We start from the raw sequence: 16,980 nt of genomic DNA on the forward strand, positions 1-16,980 counted from the left end.
CAGGCCTGCTGCACATCTGAGCTCCACCTTGGGTAAATTACTTAACCGCTCTGAGTTATAGTTACCCCAGCTGTATAATGGGAATAATCATGCTTACCTCACCTGGCTGTCGTAAGGATTAAGTAATATCAAATAAGATAGAACTTTAGGTAAAGTGCCTGGCACATTCCATCATCCACGGTTTGAATCCAGGAAAGTCTCTTGACCTTCCTGGACTCCGTTTTCTCATCTGTAAATTGGGAATTCTAAAAGCTATCGCTCTGGGTTGCTGTGAGGTTCCAATGAGATACTGCTTATGGAAGGCACGGCCTACTGCCTTTCAACTCAGGATGGTATTAATTTCTTATCCCATTCGAGCCAAATCCAGCTTCTTTTTCAAGACTCCTGCTCCAAAAAAGACTCCTACATGAGAAGGGGATGAACTGGCCCTTCCTTACCAGAATCTAGACCCATCAAAGGCAACTCATTCAAATCTCCAAAGAAAGCACTCTTTTGGATCCCCGCAGAATCAGGGGGAGGAGGTCTGACGCTTTCCTTCTCCTCTTGCGTCCTCTCTGCTCTCCAGCCCACTCATGAGTGGAGAGGAACGTTCGGTCTCCCACTCCCCGTCTACAGGCACCCATGGGCTTGTGCCATTGCTGCAGCCGGAACGAGCTGGCCCCACACCCAGTGCCCAAGAGGGGCTTCGTGGCGGTGCTGGTGGCTCTAAGGTCCACCAGGGTGTCCCAGGACCAGGCCTCCTGAGAACCCTGGCTGCTCCTGTTCCTACCTGCTCCTCACAGTCCTGCTCTAAATAAGGCTCAATCCATCTAAATACCGAGGCTGCTGCCCAGGCCACGAACGGAGACCACTGACATCTGAGCCTCAAGCCAAACAGCAGTGGATGATTGGCAAAGGAGGACAAATTCCCACCTCTCCAAAAGCGAAGACATTCATCAGTTGCTTCCCATCCAAGCTTAGGGTGGATAGGGCGAAGCTTAGATGGAGAGATCGTGCATCTCAGAAAAGAAATTTCCTTCTAGTACCACTGGCAGCCCATCTAAACTGGTGCAAGCTCAGCAGAGCAGCCACCCAAGGAGAGAAGAGGAAGAGAAAATTATGGGTTCTCATTCATCAGAAATAATAGCAGCTAATGTTTATTGGTCAATGACTGTATGTCAGGGCCTATTCTGTGTCTTAACTGTAATTAACCCTTACAACATGCCTGGAAAGGAGGCCTGATGACTGTTCTCATCTTCAGGTGAGGACAGTGAAACACGGGGAGGTTGACCAATACAGACAATTGGCTCAACTACATGGGACCACCTCCTCCCAGACAAGAGAGGCCGTGGAGCAGAAGAAGCATGGAGTCTGGAGTTTGGCTGGTCTAGCCTTAAATTCCCTACTTCTGGATGAAGGGATGTTGGGAAAATTCCTTAACCTTTCAGCACCTCAGTTTTCTAATCTATGGAGTTGGAATGATCCCGAAGACCTCACAGGAGTGTTCTAAGTAATAAAAGGAACAATAAAAATGAAGCAGATTGCACTCAGCACCTGTGCACAGGCAGGATTTATTATCATTTAATAATAATAAATATTTACTACTAATAAATATTTCTATTGTTATATTATCTTGACTATGATGGGGGAATCACTTTGGAGAAAGGAGTCATTTTGTCTCACTGACCATCTCCTGCCTCAGAATTCTGTCCTCCATCTACCCTGTGACTCAACAAGCCCCGCTTAGTCCCTGTTGAGGCTGCACTGGTTTACATACCCCTTGTTCTGACATTTTAAGGCACTTTTCAGACCTGTCTCCCTGTGGAATAGCAAGCGAGTTCTCTGAGGGCAGGTCTGTGTGTTATTTGGGGTACCTTTTCCCAGTGCTGGGGAGCCTCCATATTTCACTGCCTTGTCTTTCTGTGTGGAAGGATCATAGCCATAGGAACACCTTGCCCTCCGCCTCCTGTAGAAGGCTCTGTGTCCCTGGTAAGTCTAGGTCAGCTCTCCTCATGGTGGAGGGTGGTGTGGGGGTGAGAGGAAACCTGAAAGCCATTCTCTGAAATCTGTGTGGTGGGTTTTCTGTCTTAATAACTAGGAGGTTCTATTTGCATTTACCAGGCAGAGGACAGACATTCTAGACATCCTGTGATGCAGAAGACGGTAATAGCCGAGAAACTCTTGCTTGTGTTCTGTACAACTTGTATCTGGCTTTCAAATACCCACCAGACACTTGTGTCAGTAAATGGCCTGCCTATAATCACACGAGCTAGAACCCAATTCCAGATTTTTTATTTTTCCGTTTGACTGCTCCATGCAGCAGGTGACATCTTAGTTTCCCAATCAGGGATGAACCCAACCAGTGATTGAACTCACGTCCCCTGCACTGGAAGATTGGAAGTGTGAATCTTAAACACTGGACTGCTAGGAAAGTCCCCAATTCCAGTTTTTAGGTGGGCACACTGTACTTTTTGCATACTTTTAATATGCATTGTCTTTTTCTGGGATGCCATTTTCTGCATAAATTGAAGAAAGATTATATTTTACTTTGTTTGGAAGTTTATCAAGAGTTTGCTTAACATTTTGGAAAATCCTGGCTTTTGAGTTGCCAGTATAGCATACCAATATCAGTCTGTACTTGTGTCTGTCCCATTCATATAAACATCATATTATCTCATCAAACCTTCCGGGGGAGGCTTCACGAGGATTTACTTGCTGAAATATATATATATATATTTTTTTTCATTCTCCTTTGAATCATTATTCAAATTAGAGTATCCTACTGATTTTTAGGTATGTTTTCTATAAGTTTCATTCGAGGATATTAAGGGGATTTTATAGCACCCTGTTATAAGGGATATTGAATCTGATCAGGCTGAGAAGCATAGGTTTAGAGTGAAATGGATATGTGTGACTTGGTCACTTCTGGGACCTAACTCTTGGCTAGGAGGGTACTTGAAAGTCTGTTCTCTACCAACTCTATGTGTGCTGGGTGGATATATTCAGTTCTGGAGCAAGGTCTTTGAAAGTCCATTATGGCAACACATCAAAACCATGTCCCCCAACCAGTTAATTGAAAATAAGTTCTGGCCTATTGTTCAAGTGCAATCTTTTAAAATAAATGGTACCTTTATAAAGGACATCACCTACAAGTAATACTGTATTGTCCTTCTTTTGTTTCACGAAGAAATAAGAGATATGTTTTGATGTCTACTATATATATTTTGTCCATCTAAGCTCTCTGATAGAATTAACCACTATTTTTGTCATTACTCTGTCTTTATAATTTTGTTGTTAAATGATTTTTATAGCAATGTTTCCTAGGGTAAAAGTTTCACTTTCTTTTTGGCAATAAAAGTGCACTGAGTTAAAAACAAACAATCATGTCTCCCTTGCAGCTCTATCTGTCTGACTCCTGCATCTGTGTTTTTCAATTGCTTTGGTACCTGGGCGGGAGAAAAAGAGGGATGTCATAGGTCAACATACTAAAACCCAACCTTACTGCTTCGGTTCAGTTCAGTTGCTCAGTCATGTCCGACTCTTTGCGACCCCATGAATCACAGCACGCCAGGCCTCCCTGTCCATCACCAACTGCCGGAGTTCAATCAGACGCGCGTCCATCGAGTCAGTGATGCCATCCAGCCATCTCATCCTCTGTCATCCCCTTCTCCTGCCCCCAATCCCTCCCAGCATCAGAGTCTTTGGTTAGGGTTGAGCAAAATGTAGTTGGCTGGCTCCTCAATCTCTTCCCTTAGTCTGCCCATCCACCATCAACAATCCTGCCTCCACCTGGAAGTACAGGACTGGGAGCTGGATTCTGCCGCAGATGGAAACAAGCCTCAGAGGATCAAGACTTTCACGATCCTTAATTTTCATCCTCCGAGGTCTTTCACAAGGAGGTCTCAGAGTCTCCCTCCAGCTTATTGGGCCCCCTATCCCTAGCTCTATCCCTAGTGCTATCCCTATGCTTTAGCCCTTTCTGAGACTCCCTGAATCAGCCCCACTGGCATTAGTATAATGCAAGGGCCCCCCTCTCTTCCTTCCCTCCCCCTGCCTTCCTCCAACCCCCTGCATTTTCCACTGTGTTTTCTTCCCACCAACTGGGAGCTCTTGTGGGCAGGGACCTCATTCTACCCTTCTCTGACTCCTCCTCACTACCCAAGCTAGGCACAGGTTTGTGGGACTAAATGGTCAAACGTGGTCAAATAATTCCCTCCCTCACCCTCTGGTGCTCAGCTAGAGTGGGGCCGGCCCTCCTTGGAAGACTCACTATGTCTTCACTGCAGACCTTCACGCCCCAGCTTGAGAGCCTGGTCCTGCCTCCATCATGGAAAGTGAAAGTGAAGTTGCTCAGTCGTGTCTGACTCTTTGCAACCCCATGGACCATAACCTACCAGGCTCCTCTATCCATGGGATTTTCCAGGCAAGAGTACTGGAGTGCATTGCCATTTCTTTCTCCAGGGGATCTTCCCAACCCAGCGATCGAACCCGGGTCTCCCACACAGCAGGCAGACGCTTTACCGTCTGAGCCACCAGGGAAGCCCAATTACTACTCAGGTGGCTTAGTGAAAGTGAAAGACGCTCAGTCGTGTCCGACTCTTTGCGACCCCATGAACTATACAGCCCATGGAATTCTCTAGGCCAGAATACTGGAGTGGGTAGTCTTTCCCTTCTCCAGGGGATCTTCCAAACCCAGGGATCCAACCCAGGCCTTCCACATTGCAAGTGAATTCTTTACCAGCTGAGCCGCAAGGGAAGCTCCTCCTGTTGTAGGAGCAGATGAGTTGAGAATACTGCCAGGCCTGGGGCTGAGACAGAACCTCAGGTTGCTGGCTCTCAGCTTTGGGGGCAGGATGCTCAGAGACAAAGATACCTGCCAAACTGCTTCAGACTCTCTTCTGGCTTCAGAGAGCTTTTGTGAAGTCTTCTGGCCAGACAGCATTCCACAGCACAGGTGGAGACACTGTGCTGATAGTTCTGACGGACACCCATGGCCCTGGATTGATGAGGGGCCCAGAAGCCATCAGCACAGAGCGGCGCCAGGCTGCCCAGGTGTGTGTGTGTCACTGTGGGCTCTCTCCAAGCCTTGTGAGTCAATAATACTCCCTAAAGTCCTTCTGAAGTTAGCTGCTGGTCCAAAGAGCAGGAAGTGGAAGCGGAGAAACTCCGGGACTGGAAGGCTGTCCCTCGGGCTCCTGAACTCACTGACAGGGTGCTTAGCCCTTCCCCACCCCCCCGCCCCCCTCTTCTCGGCTAAATCCTCCATCCATGTTCTCCCTCCTCTGTCTCCTCTACTGCACCTCCCATCTCTCCCCAGGCCCACAGCCCCCCAAAGCCTCCCTCATCCCCCCAGACCTTCTCTTCACACTGTCTCCATCTTTGGCTGACATCTCCGTCTCTTCATCATCCCCCTCCTTGGAAGGGGATTCTGTAGTCCTCATCTCCATCAGGTCCTAACCCCTCCTCCCCTCCCCCGCCCCCCATAGCAACCTGGCATCTGTTCTCATCACGATGCCACGATGAGACCAGCACCGTTCACCTCACTGCCAGACCATGGCCACTTCCCAGTTGGGGCTGTACAACATCTCTGTGCACTCTGACGCTGTTGTCCCCGCCTTTGTGAAATCTCTCCTCTGTGGGTGTGGTTCTCCATCCATCCCTTTCACCACTCCTTCTTAGTCTCATCTATGGGTACCTGTTCCTCAGCCTGTCCCTGACATGTTCCTTCTCTCCAGGTCTTCTTTGGATTCTCATCCCAGTCTGCAACACCTCCCAAGGTGACCTCACTCCTTCCCATCACTAGGATTAACACCATTCAGTGGTGACACCTCAGTATGCATCCTGACCTGTCTGCTGGCTCTAGATCTGAGTTTTGCATCATATATTGAGCACCTATAGAGCATTATCTGCCCTTCTTCCTCCTCCTATCATCTGGAAAAACTGGCTGGACCTCCCATCCTCTTGATCTCTGATCACAGCCCCACTAATGTTCAGCATCCAAGCCAGAAACACAAGAATTGTGCCAGACCTTTCCCCTTCCTTTGCTGCCCATCTCCAATTTGTTGCCAAAATCCTCCTGATTGTATACCAGAAATATCTCCCAAACTGGACTCTCTTTTGCTGGGTTGGGAAGATCCCCTGGAGAAGGAAATGGCAATCCACTCCAGTACTCCTGCCTGGAAAAATCCCATGGATGGGGGAGCCTCGTACACTATAGTCCATGGGGTCGCAAAGAGTCAGACATGACTGAATGACTTCATTTTCTTCATGCTTGCTGACACAGGAATAACAATTGCAAATACCTATACAGTATATATATATATTCTAGACATTGTCAAAGAGGTACACACTCACAACAGTCCTGTGAGATAGGTACCAGTATTCTCCCCAGAGAAATACAGAAGTTGAGGAACTTATACAAGGTCACAATGCCAGGCAGTGCAAAGCCCAGGACTCAAACGCAGGCCATCTGGCTCTATGTCTGGGTGCTTCATCCCACTCCTTGGCATTGCCCACTTCCTCCTACTTCAACAGCATCCCATGGGCCTCTCTCACATCGGTCCGTTCATCTTTCCTCCCTCCTCACCCATACCCACTTCTAACACTCTTCCATTAAGCGAAACTAGTTTTGTTTGAAAAACCCTAGTGGCTCCCTGCTGTCCACAGGATAGATCCAAACTTCTTTGCTGGGCATTCAAAGTTCTACACAATCTGTCCAGCCTCATCTTCCACCATCACATCCCATGCTGACCTTCTCATAGTTTCCTTTTATGTAGTGAGACTTCTTTCACAGCAACAAGAATATTCTTGTTGTTCCTCTCTGCCAGTCAAATCCCATACTCTTCCCTTGTCACCCACTTTGGACGCCATCTCTATGGTGACATCACTGTGCAGTATCTCAGAACTCAGCGCTCTTCTGTCTTAACAGAATTCACTACAGAGTTTGTTGGCAATTTATCATCTTACAAATGACACCCTCTATCTAGCCCTTAGGAATGATTAAGTATTCAAAGAATGAATGGTTAGCCCCAGATCCAGCCTGCTGGGTCCTTCGGTCTCTGACCCTTAAATTTCAAAAAGATTCTTTTCTCTGGGTCACACGAGATCATAAAGGCTGGAAAGATTTCATGTGACATTTTCTCCTCACTCTCTACAGCTCAGAGTAAAGAAATGGACACTTTCTTCCCTGTTTTTCTTCAAAGAAAAACATGAAAGGAATGCGGAAGCATAACCAAACAGAATATGGCATGAGAAAATTGATGGGACCATAACATACAGACTGCAGGGGCTTTGGTGACCATGTCATGCAAACATCTTTCTTTTATTCGTGAGGACACCAAGGCCCAGAAAGGAGAAGAGGATTGTGTACGGTGCAACAGCACTGGCCCTCAGGACCTCAGACTCCCTGTCCAGGGATCTGGCCTTGTCCTGGTGCCTCCCAGCTCTGAATTAATCTTTCCGAGGGACTTAGGGGTGGCCCTGCTTCTGGGTCAGCTCACTATTATCTCCCAAACAGGCTCAGGCTGCTTTCCTGGGATCAGGAAGTTAACAGGCTCAGCATGAAACTTCCTGATGAGTAAATGTCCCTTGTTCATGCAACCTCAAGATGGCAGGCAGTGTATCCAGAGCCTGGCTGCAATTCCCCATGGCACCAACTGGCTTGGGGTCTTCCAACCAGAGCTTCTCCAAAGGTGGTGGCTTAGCCTTTGCTTTCCCGCGTCCGCCAACCCTTCTCAGTATCAGACACAAGGACGACTCCTACACAACACTGTTTCTTCCCCTCCCTGTTCCCTGCACCTCCCACTTCCTCCAGGTTAGTCACGGTGAGGTCACGCTCAGCTGCTGGCTCCCAGGCCTCTCCCTAAGGACGGTGTGCATTTTCAGGGACAGGGGAATTGAGGGACTGGGGAGGAGGGTGCTGCAAGGCATCATGGGAAAAATGAGCTTGGGAGTCAAAGAGATGTGGGTTCAAGCCCAGGCTCCACCAGTAAACCAATGTGTGTGACCTTTGGCAAATTACTTAACCTCTCAAACCCTTCCCCAAATCAGGTGGGGCTGCCTGGGAAGTGATTTCCTTACCTATGTAAGGTGAGAATAGTAAGGATCAAATGAGACAAAGTGCCAGAAGCACCTCGCCTACTGCCTGAGGGTCTGCAAATGTTGGCTTACTTCCCTTGTCATGAAGCTCGAGGGTATCACTATCAATTTAGGGACCTGAGAAATTCTAGTGCCCACCTGCAGGTCCACAGGTGAGCTGGTGTGAATGTGAGGGTGTGGGTGCTGGTATCTGATGGCATCTGAAAGGCAGAATGAGAGGGAGCCAGGTGGATTCTTAGGGAGGGCATGGATGTGTGTGTTTTTGTGCACAGAGGTGAGATCCAGTCTAAGTGTGTAAAGGAGTGTGACCAGCAGAGCCTCTCTTACTCCAAAATTCCCACCCCTCTAAAGAAAAGGTCTCTTGTGGGACTTCTCTGGTGGTTCAGTGATTAGGAATCCACGTTGCAATGCAGGGGATGTGGGTTCGAACCGTGGTCAGGGAACTAAGATCCCACACGCCATGGAGCAACTAACCCTCATGCTGCAACTACTGAGCCCACATGCTCTGGAGCCTGCGTAACACAAATAGAGAAGCCTGTGCACTGAAAGAAAAAAAAAAGGAAAAAATCTCTTCTGTTTGTTCTTGTCATTAATGAGAAATGCAAAAACCCTTCCCAGGGGAGGGTGGGATTGCCCTCCTCTTCGCCATGATGAGGCTTATCCAAGAGAAGCAAACTCCAGTGAGGTCCTCCCCTGACAGAAACCAGGAAACTTTCTCCCAACTGGTGAGGAAACCTTATCCCTAAAGAAGTTCAAAGGATCAGGGGCCTCTCGGTAAGCTGCTGGGCCCAGAGGGGCTGCCCCCAGCCTTGTCCTAAGTGCAACGTTTTCCCCAACTTCAAAAAGATCACACAGGCAGCCAAACCCACCAGGCCTGTGGAGCAGGCCCCCTCCAGGCTGGGCTAGTGCTGCCATGTCTTGGTGTGGATGGGCTACTCCGTGCGCATCTCATCCAAGGGACTGGGAGAGGGGTACCCTGGGCCGCGATGCTCAGGAAGAACAGGCAAGGGGCCACACCCCAACCACGGAGGGCTCCTTCAGGGTCACAGAATCCTCAGGCATATCCTCCATCCTCCTGCCCTGGAAACACACCTGGCCAAACTACCTCTTAGGTGAGAATCTGTTTCATCTTTTTTTTTTTTTTTAATAAATACTTATTTATCTGGCTGAGCTGGGGTTTAGCTGGGGCACATAGGATCCTAGTTGAAGATCTTTAGTTGCAGCATGTGGGATCTAGTTCCCTGACCAGGGATGGAACTTGGGACTCCTGCATTGGGTGCTCAGAGTCCTAGGCACTGGATCTTAGGCACCAGGGAAGTCCTTGTCTTATTTTTAAAGATGTTGAGAGAGAAGCTTATTCTACAGCCTCCTTCCCTTGGTAGCTCTTCCAGTGTTTGATAAAGCTCATTGGCTGGAAGTCCTTCCTCATAGTTTACCCAGATGTGTCTTTAACCGAAGCCTACCCTTTTGTCTTCTTCCCAGGTGGCTTAGTGCTAAAGAATTTTCCTGCCAGTTCAGGAGATGCGGGTTGCAAAAGCTCTTGAAATACCCCTACCAATCCTGAGAGTGATGAGTCTATAAATAAACACCCTTGAACACTTCCCTTCATCTTCTTTGTGTCCCCACACTTGACATAGTATGAATGACCCCTAAAATTTATAGAATAAATTTTTCTTCTGAATGTCCTTACCTGCCTGTTGAAATCTAAGCCATTTCGATCATTTCCTGAAAAGATAAAAAAACAAAAAAAGAAAATATTAATAGCTAGCAAGATTGGAAGAGACTGAAAGTTAAAGGGAAACAGGATGTCAGGATGAGCTTCTCTTTATTTTGAAAAAGTACACTTGCCTGCCCTGTGGCCAGACTCTTTTTGTTTATTCTGTTTCCTGGGACAGTCTTTGAAAAATTTTCTTCAAGAAGGGAGTAACCAGACAAGCAAAGGGGAGACTGACTTGTCCAAAGTCATCTAGAATCTAACTGGGATTAGAACTTGCCATACCAGAATGCTTCTGCCGGATGTCCTCAGACAGAAGTTCTGAAACAGGCTTTCTGGAAAAGCAAGGGGTGACCAGCCATGGGCCCTAAAGGAATTGCCCGAAGGCAAGAAGTCCCTCCGCTATCCCAGCCCTCCAGGGTTAATGGGATCTAAATCATGTCAGGTAGATGACTGTCACCCCCATTTCTATCACCTGTCCCCCAACTTTCATTCTTTGTTTTATTCATCTTTTTCCCTTTATAGTAAATGTTCAGTTGAAAAATTAAAGGTGTGCTTAATAGAAAAAAATTTTTATATAGAAAAAGTAGCAGAAAAATCAACTTGCAAACAGCTACAATGAATATTTTTGTATATTTCATGACCTTTTTTATGCTAGCTTTTCCTAATTGATATATACCACTCTGTACAGATTTTTACTCTGCTTTTTCTAGTGAGTATCATAAACCTTTCTTCTACACCATTAAGGAACATCATAAACCTTTCTCCTGTGCTTGCAAAGATAATTTTTAATGGCTATATAGTATTCCATTTATGGACACACCAAAATTTGCATAAATATATAGCTATTATTAGAGAAATGCTTCCATTCTTTGCTAAAATTAAGTTTCCTATTCATATACCTCCTCAGGGCAGAAGCTGCCAAACAATCTTCCTTTGTGCCCCATGGATAACTGGCTCTATAATGGCAAGAAAATGATATTAAATGCCATACACCCCGAGCCTAGCACTGGGCTTAGTACATAACAGGAGTTCAAATTATATTGGTTGGGACTTCCCTGGTCATCCAGTGGTCAAGAATCTGCCTGACCAAGCAGGCGATGTGGGTTCAATCCCTGGTCAGGGATCCCACATGCATGAGATAACTAAGCCTGAGCCACAATAAAGATTCTACATACAGCCAATAATAAATAAATAAAAATTTAAAAAAAATTTGAAAATATTGCATTGGTTGAGTGAATGAATAAATGAACATGTGAATGAATTCAGACCTTAACAGATTTGCCACAAATGCAGAGGGTTCACATCTGGCTTTGGCTTGGTCAGCCCTTAATAAAAATGGCAGAATGCAACTTAAATAAGAAAAGAAATTCTCCAGAAAGTAAGAATGATAATCATCTGGCATTGGGATGACAAAACTTACTACAGGAAAAAAGAAAACCTGAACACAAAGACATTATGTAATAATGTATATTCAGGTTTATCACATTCTGGTAATCCTCGACATATCTGAAACTTTTTCATTATTATTATATTTGTCATGGTGATCTGTGATCAACAATCTTTGATGTTACTATTATACTACGACTCGCCAAAGGCTCAGACGATGGTTATCACTTTGTACTAACAAAGTTATTTTTCATTAAAAAAAAAAAATTCTGCTTTCCATTCGTTCCTCAATAGCTTTGGAATGAAGTCCAAATTTCTTAGTATAACAAATAATTCCCCGTATGATCTGGTTTCTGCCTACCTTCCCTGCTCTGTCTTCTGCCTCTCATGATCTCACCTTCCTCCCTACCAGGTACCCTGTGCTCCAGTCACATGGAAAGATCCACACGTCCAAACACGCCACACCTCTCCCATTTCCATGCCTCCATGCCCTGTTACCTTTCACAAAGTTGGTCCCTCTCCCCTCTCTACCTGCCCTATGGCACCTGTCATGGAACTCCTTTTCTTGTCTGCATGTCTCTCTCTCCCTCTGGTCTATGAATTCCTTGAAACCAGAATGATGACACCACTTTTGTCCTCAAAGACCACTGTAGTTCCTAACATTGGTCAGAGGCTCAAGAAGCACCTGATAGCTGAATGAATGGGGTCCAGGAGAATCCTCTGGAGCTTTAACTGAAGCCCCCTTCCCTCTGCTCTGCTCTAAATGATAGATAAGCTTGGCCCTTGCCGGTATGATTGGTTGTGAAGCATCCCCAAGAGCAGCTGGGCTGGCAAGATGACAGCAGAAGTTAAGGGCTATGGGATTCCGAGAAAGAGGCAATAGGTGAGACAAGAAGTCATCTCTGAATAGCAGTCTGATTTTGAGATTAAATAAGCTAATCTGAGAGGGGAGCTAAAATGGGAAGGGCCCAAGGACCGAAAATAGTGTGTGTGCAGAGACTAGACTTAAAGATAAAATTGCTTTTGTATTAAAAAAAAATTTTTCATGACATTGTAAATGTAGCCTTGTAAGGGGGTAATTTTAAAATATGACCAAAGAACAAATTCATTCATTCCACAAAATACACTCTATATACCAAGCACTGTTCTAGGCACTTGAAATATCATGCTGGAAAACCAGATGAAGTCCCTGGCCACACAGAGCTTCTTTTCTAGTTGAAGAGACATAAAAGGAATATGAAAACAAGTACACAATTTCATTTAGAAAGAGTTACTATGGAAAACAATAGTGATGGTCAGGAGAAGAGTGTCAGAGGCTGTTCATAATCAGGGTGGTCTGGGAAGATCATTCTAGACAGAGGGATTGAGGCCTGTGCGAGGCAAGAACAGGCTTGCCTGTTGAGGAACAGTGATGAGACCAGTAGGGCTGGAGAGAAGGGGATGGGTGTGGCCCAGGGCAAGATGACGTGGCTCTGGAAGGCAGGTCATGCCGAAGACTTTGGCTTTCATGCCAAGGACGCTGGGACGTGATCAGAGGGTTTTGAGCAGAGGAGTTACATGAATTGACTTCAGTGCTTAAACCTGCAGTGATCAGGGACTTCCCTGGTGGTCTAGTAATTAAGACTCCATGCTCCAAATGCAGTGGGCATGGGTTCAATCCCTGGTTGGGGAAGATCCTGTATGTCATGTGGCATGGCCAAAAATAAATAAACCAGTGGTAATTAGCTGTAGGGATAAGCAAGGGGGAAGGGAGGCCATGCAGTCGGTCAGGTGACAGAGGGCAGTGCACAGGACAGAAGGGCAGCCGTGGAGGTGGTTAGAAGGACTTGGATTTTGAATCAATACCTGACACAACTAGATATTTAAAAAATATATTTAGTTTTGGCTGTGCTGGGCTGTTGCTGTGTACAGGCTCTCTCTAGCTGTGGCGAGCTGAGGCTATTCCAGTGGCCAGATGTGGGCTTTTCACTCTGGCGGCTTCTCTTGCTGTGGAGCACAGGCCCTGGTTGTGGCACGTGGGCTCAGTAGTTGTGGCCCATGGGCTTAGTTGCTCTGGGGCAGATTCTAAACCATTGGATCTCCAGGAAAGCCCTACCACATATTTTAAAGTCAGTGTTTTGTGTGTCTGTTTTCCTCATGAAATTGTGAGTTCCTAGAGGCCAGGGTTGGAGAAGGCAATGGCACCCCACTCCAGTACTCTTGCCTGGAAAATCCCATGGATGGAGGAGCCTGGTAGGCTGCAGTCCATGGGGTCGCGAAGAGTCGGACACGACTGAGCGACTTCACTTTCACTTTTCACTTTCATGCCTTGGAGAAGGAAATGGCAATCCACTCCAGTGTTCTTGCCTGGAGAATCCCAGGGATGGGGGAGCCTGGTGGGCTGCCGTCTATGGGGTCGCACAGAGTTGGACACGACTAAAGCGACTTAGCAGCAGCAGCAGCAGAGGCCAGGGTTATTTCTTCTTACTCATTTTTGTACTCTGAGAGCCTTTAACAGCATTTAACACATAGTAGGAGCTTAATAAATGCATGTTTAACTGATCCAAGTAACTAAGAAACTGCACCTGAAATGGATCTCCTATTCAGATCTAAGAAACCACGGGTCCCTCCATCTGCAGAAATCTGAACACATTCTATTATATAAGCTCTGGCTTTGGAAGATGGCAGTCACTTGTAGGAAAAAACAAGGCAGGACAGACACCCAGAAGGACCAGTGCATTATTTTTAGAGTTGAAAGGATACTGAAGTCCAGCCTCAGAGGGAAGCACCTTGTGGTGGTCACACAGCCTCAGAGACTCTGATTTTTTGGACTAAAGCTTGGATCTCTCAACTCCTGTACTCATACAGTTTTCCCAATAAACTCACTGTGCCCAGAGTCCAACACAGAGGGAACCAAGTATTAGGCTATAATCAATAGTTTAGGCAAGTAAGCAGGATAGATGATGATCAGATTTGGAGGTAATTTAAAGCAGAAAGCAAAATTAACTCAGCTGGATGATGTAATCAGGATTAGAAAATATTTTGGTTGATTCTAATAGAACTGGACATGGAACAACAGACTGGTTCCAAATAGGAAAAGGAGTACGGCAAGGCTGTATATTGTCCCCCTGCTTATTTAACTTATATGCAGAGTACATCATGAGAAACGCTGGGCTGGAAGAAGCACAAGCTGGAATCAAGATTGCCAGGAGAAATATCAATAACCTCAGATATGCAGATGGCACCACCCTTATGGCAGAAAGTGAAGAGGAACTAAAAAGCCTCTTGATGAAAGTGAAAGAGGAGAGTGAAAAAGTTGGCTTAAAGCTCAACATTCAGAAAACTAAGATCATAGCATCTGGTCACATCACTTCATGGGAAATAGATGGGGAAACAGTGACAGACTTTATTTTTGGGGGCTCCAAAATCACTGCAAATGGTGATTGCAGCCATGAAATTAAAAGATGCTTATTCCTTGGAAGGAAAGTTATGACCAACCTAGATAGCATGTTAAAAAACAGAGACATTACTTTGGCAACAAAGGTCCATCTAGTCAAGGCTATGCTTTTTCCAGTGGTCATGTATGGATGTGAGAGTTGGACTGTGAAGAAAGCTGAGCGCTGAAGAATTGATGCTTTGGAACTGTGGTGTTGGAGAAAACTCTAAAGAGTCTGTTGGACTACAAGGAGATCCAACCAATCCATCCTAAGGGAAATCAATCCTGGGTGTTCATTAGAAGGACTGATGCTAAAGCTGAAACTCCAATACTTTGGCCACCTCATGTGAAGAGTTGGCTCATTGGAAAAGACTCTGATGCTGGGAGGGATTGGGGGCAGGAGGAGAAGGGGACGACAGAGGACGAGATGGCTGGATGGCATCACTGACTCGATGGACATGAGTTTGAGTGAACTCTGGGAGTTGGTGATGGACAGGGAGGCCTGGTGTGCTGCGATTCATGGGGTCGCAAAGAGTCGGACTCGACTGAGTGGCTGAACTGAACTGAACTGAACTGAATAGAAGGCAAAAACCAACAAGATAATATGTAACAGGAATAAATCTAAGCCTTATATTTAGGTTTTAAGAAAGTCACCTGTATACATAAAAGATAGAGGAGGCTGAATTAAGAAATGATTAAGGTGGTAAGTGTTATGTTTAATATTATATGCTTTTCTGCCTTTAAGCCTATCTACATATGATCCGGTAATCTAACTCTGGGTATATATCCACAGGAAATGAAAACAGGATATCAAAGAGATAGCTTCACTCCCTTGTTCACCACAGGATTATCCACTACAGCCAAGTTAAGGAAACAGTTTCAGTTATAGCCCATCAGTGCATGAATGGGTAAAGAAAATGCCGTGTATATATATATATATATATATATATATATATATATATGTGGTATGGTGGAATATTATTCAGCCCCAAGAAAGAAGGAAATTCTGCCATTTGCAGCTACATGGATTGACCTTGAGAGCATTATGCTAAGTGAAATCAGTCAGACTGAGAAAGTCAAGTAAATACTGCAAAGATCACTTCTATGTGGAATCAAAAGAAAAAGAAGTCAAACTCAAACTCAAAAAAAAGTCAGAGAGTGGAAAGCGGGTTACCAGACACTGGAGGGATGGGAGAAATGCTAAAAGGGTAAAAACTTTCAGCTATTGGAGGAATCAACTCTGAGGATCTAATGTATAACAAGGTGGCGTTTTTATTTAGTTGCTCAGTCGTGTCTTGACTCTTTGTGACCCCATGGACTGCAGCCCACCAGGCTCCTCTGTCCATGAGATTTCCCACGCAAGAAGACTGGAGAGGGTTGCCATTTCCTCCTCCAGGGGATCTTCCTGACCCATGGATGGAACCATGTCTCTTGCATTTGCAGGCAGGTTTTTTACTGCTGAGCCACCAGGGAAGTCTATAACATGGTAGCTATAGTTAATAACACCGTACTGAACAATTAAAATTTTCTAAGAGAGTAGAATTTAAATGTTCTGTCTCATACATAAAAAGGTAAATACAGAGGTGATGGATGTGTTAATTAACTAGACTGTGGGAATCCTTTCACCATGTATACACATACCAAATCACATGATATGCACTGTAAACATCTTACAATTTTATTTACCAGTAACACTTCAATAAAGCTTAAACAAAAGACTCTGGGTTACGATGTGAAACCTCAAAGAGTTTTTTCAACAAAACCAATAACCAATCTCAAACTAAAATTATAGAAATAATCACAGCAAATAACTACAGTGATTAAAAATTCATGGGTGCATACTTAAAGATAAATGACCATCAAAATATCTGTACTCCATATTTCACATTTTCAAAGAGACTCAATCTCCTAAAGAAATATAATACTGGATTGGCCAAAAAGTTCTTTACAGGGAAAAACCCAAATGAACTTTTTTGGCCAACCCAAAAGGAGTTGGACACGACTGAGCGACTTTCACTTCACTTCACTTCAATATATCTCTCCCATCCCAACGAAAACAAAACAAAAAAAATGATTCCCATTTCTGTTTATTGGCAGACATGTTTGGAAATAAACAAACTGCAGTTCCTTGTGGGGAGGGGAAGAGAGAGGAGGCTGGTGTTCTTCCCGTGAAAAAGAAACTGGAAAAAGGGAGCACTTCAGCTGACTAAAACCAATGCTGGAGATGTGGGTTCAGTCACTGGGTGGGGAAGATCCCCTGGAGGAGGAAAAGGCAACCCACTCCAGTATTCTCGCCTGGAAAATTCCATGGACAGTGAAGCCTGGTGGGTTCAGTCACTGGGTGGGGAAGACCCCCTGGAGGAGGAAAAGGCAACCCACTCCAGTA

The 16,980-nt window shown here is 45.4% G+C and overlaps 1 protein-coding gene across 2 annotated transcripts in view; it reads right to left on the reverse strand.

Moving 5' to 3' along the window:
- Positions 1-16,980, reverse strand: part of POU2F3 (POU class 2 homeobox 3) — an 86,152-nt gene that overhangs the window by 44,881 nt on the left and 24,291 nt on the right. Inside the window, exon 3 of one of the 2 annotated variants that reach the window (XM_018059651.1) lies at positions 9,767-9,801. The exons of the other annotated variant lie outside the window; for it this stretch is intronic. Coding sequence (XP_017915140.1) covers positions 9,767-9,801 — 35 coding nt within the window. The remainder of the gene's footprint in view (positions 1-9,766; positions 9,802-16,980) is intronic. 2 annotated transcript variants of the gene reach the window in all.

The sequence above is a fragment of the Capra hircus genome, chromosome 15 (assembly GCF_001704415.2).
Source record: "Capra hircus breed San Clemente chromosome 15, ASM170441v1, whole genome shotgun sequence".
Lineage (NCBI taxonomy): Eukaryota > Metazoa > Chordata > Mammalia > Artiodactyla > Bovidae > Capra > Capra hircus.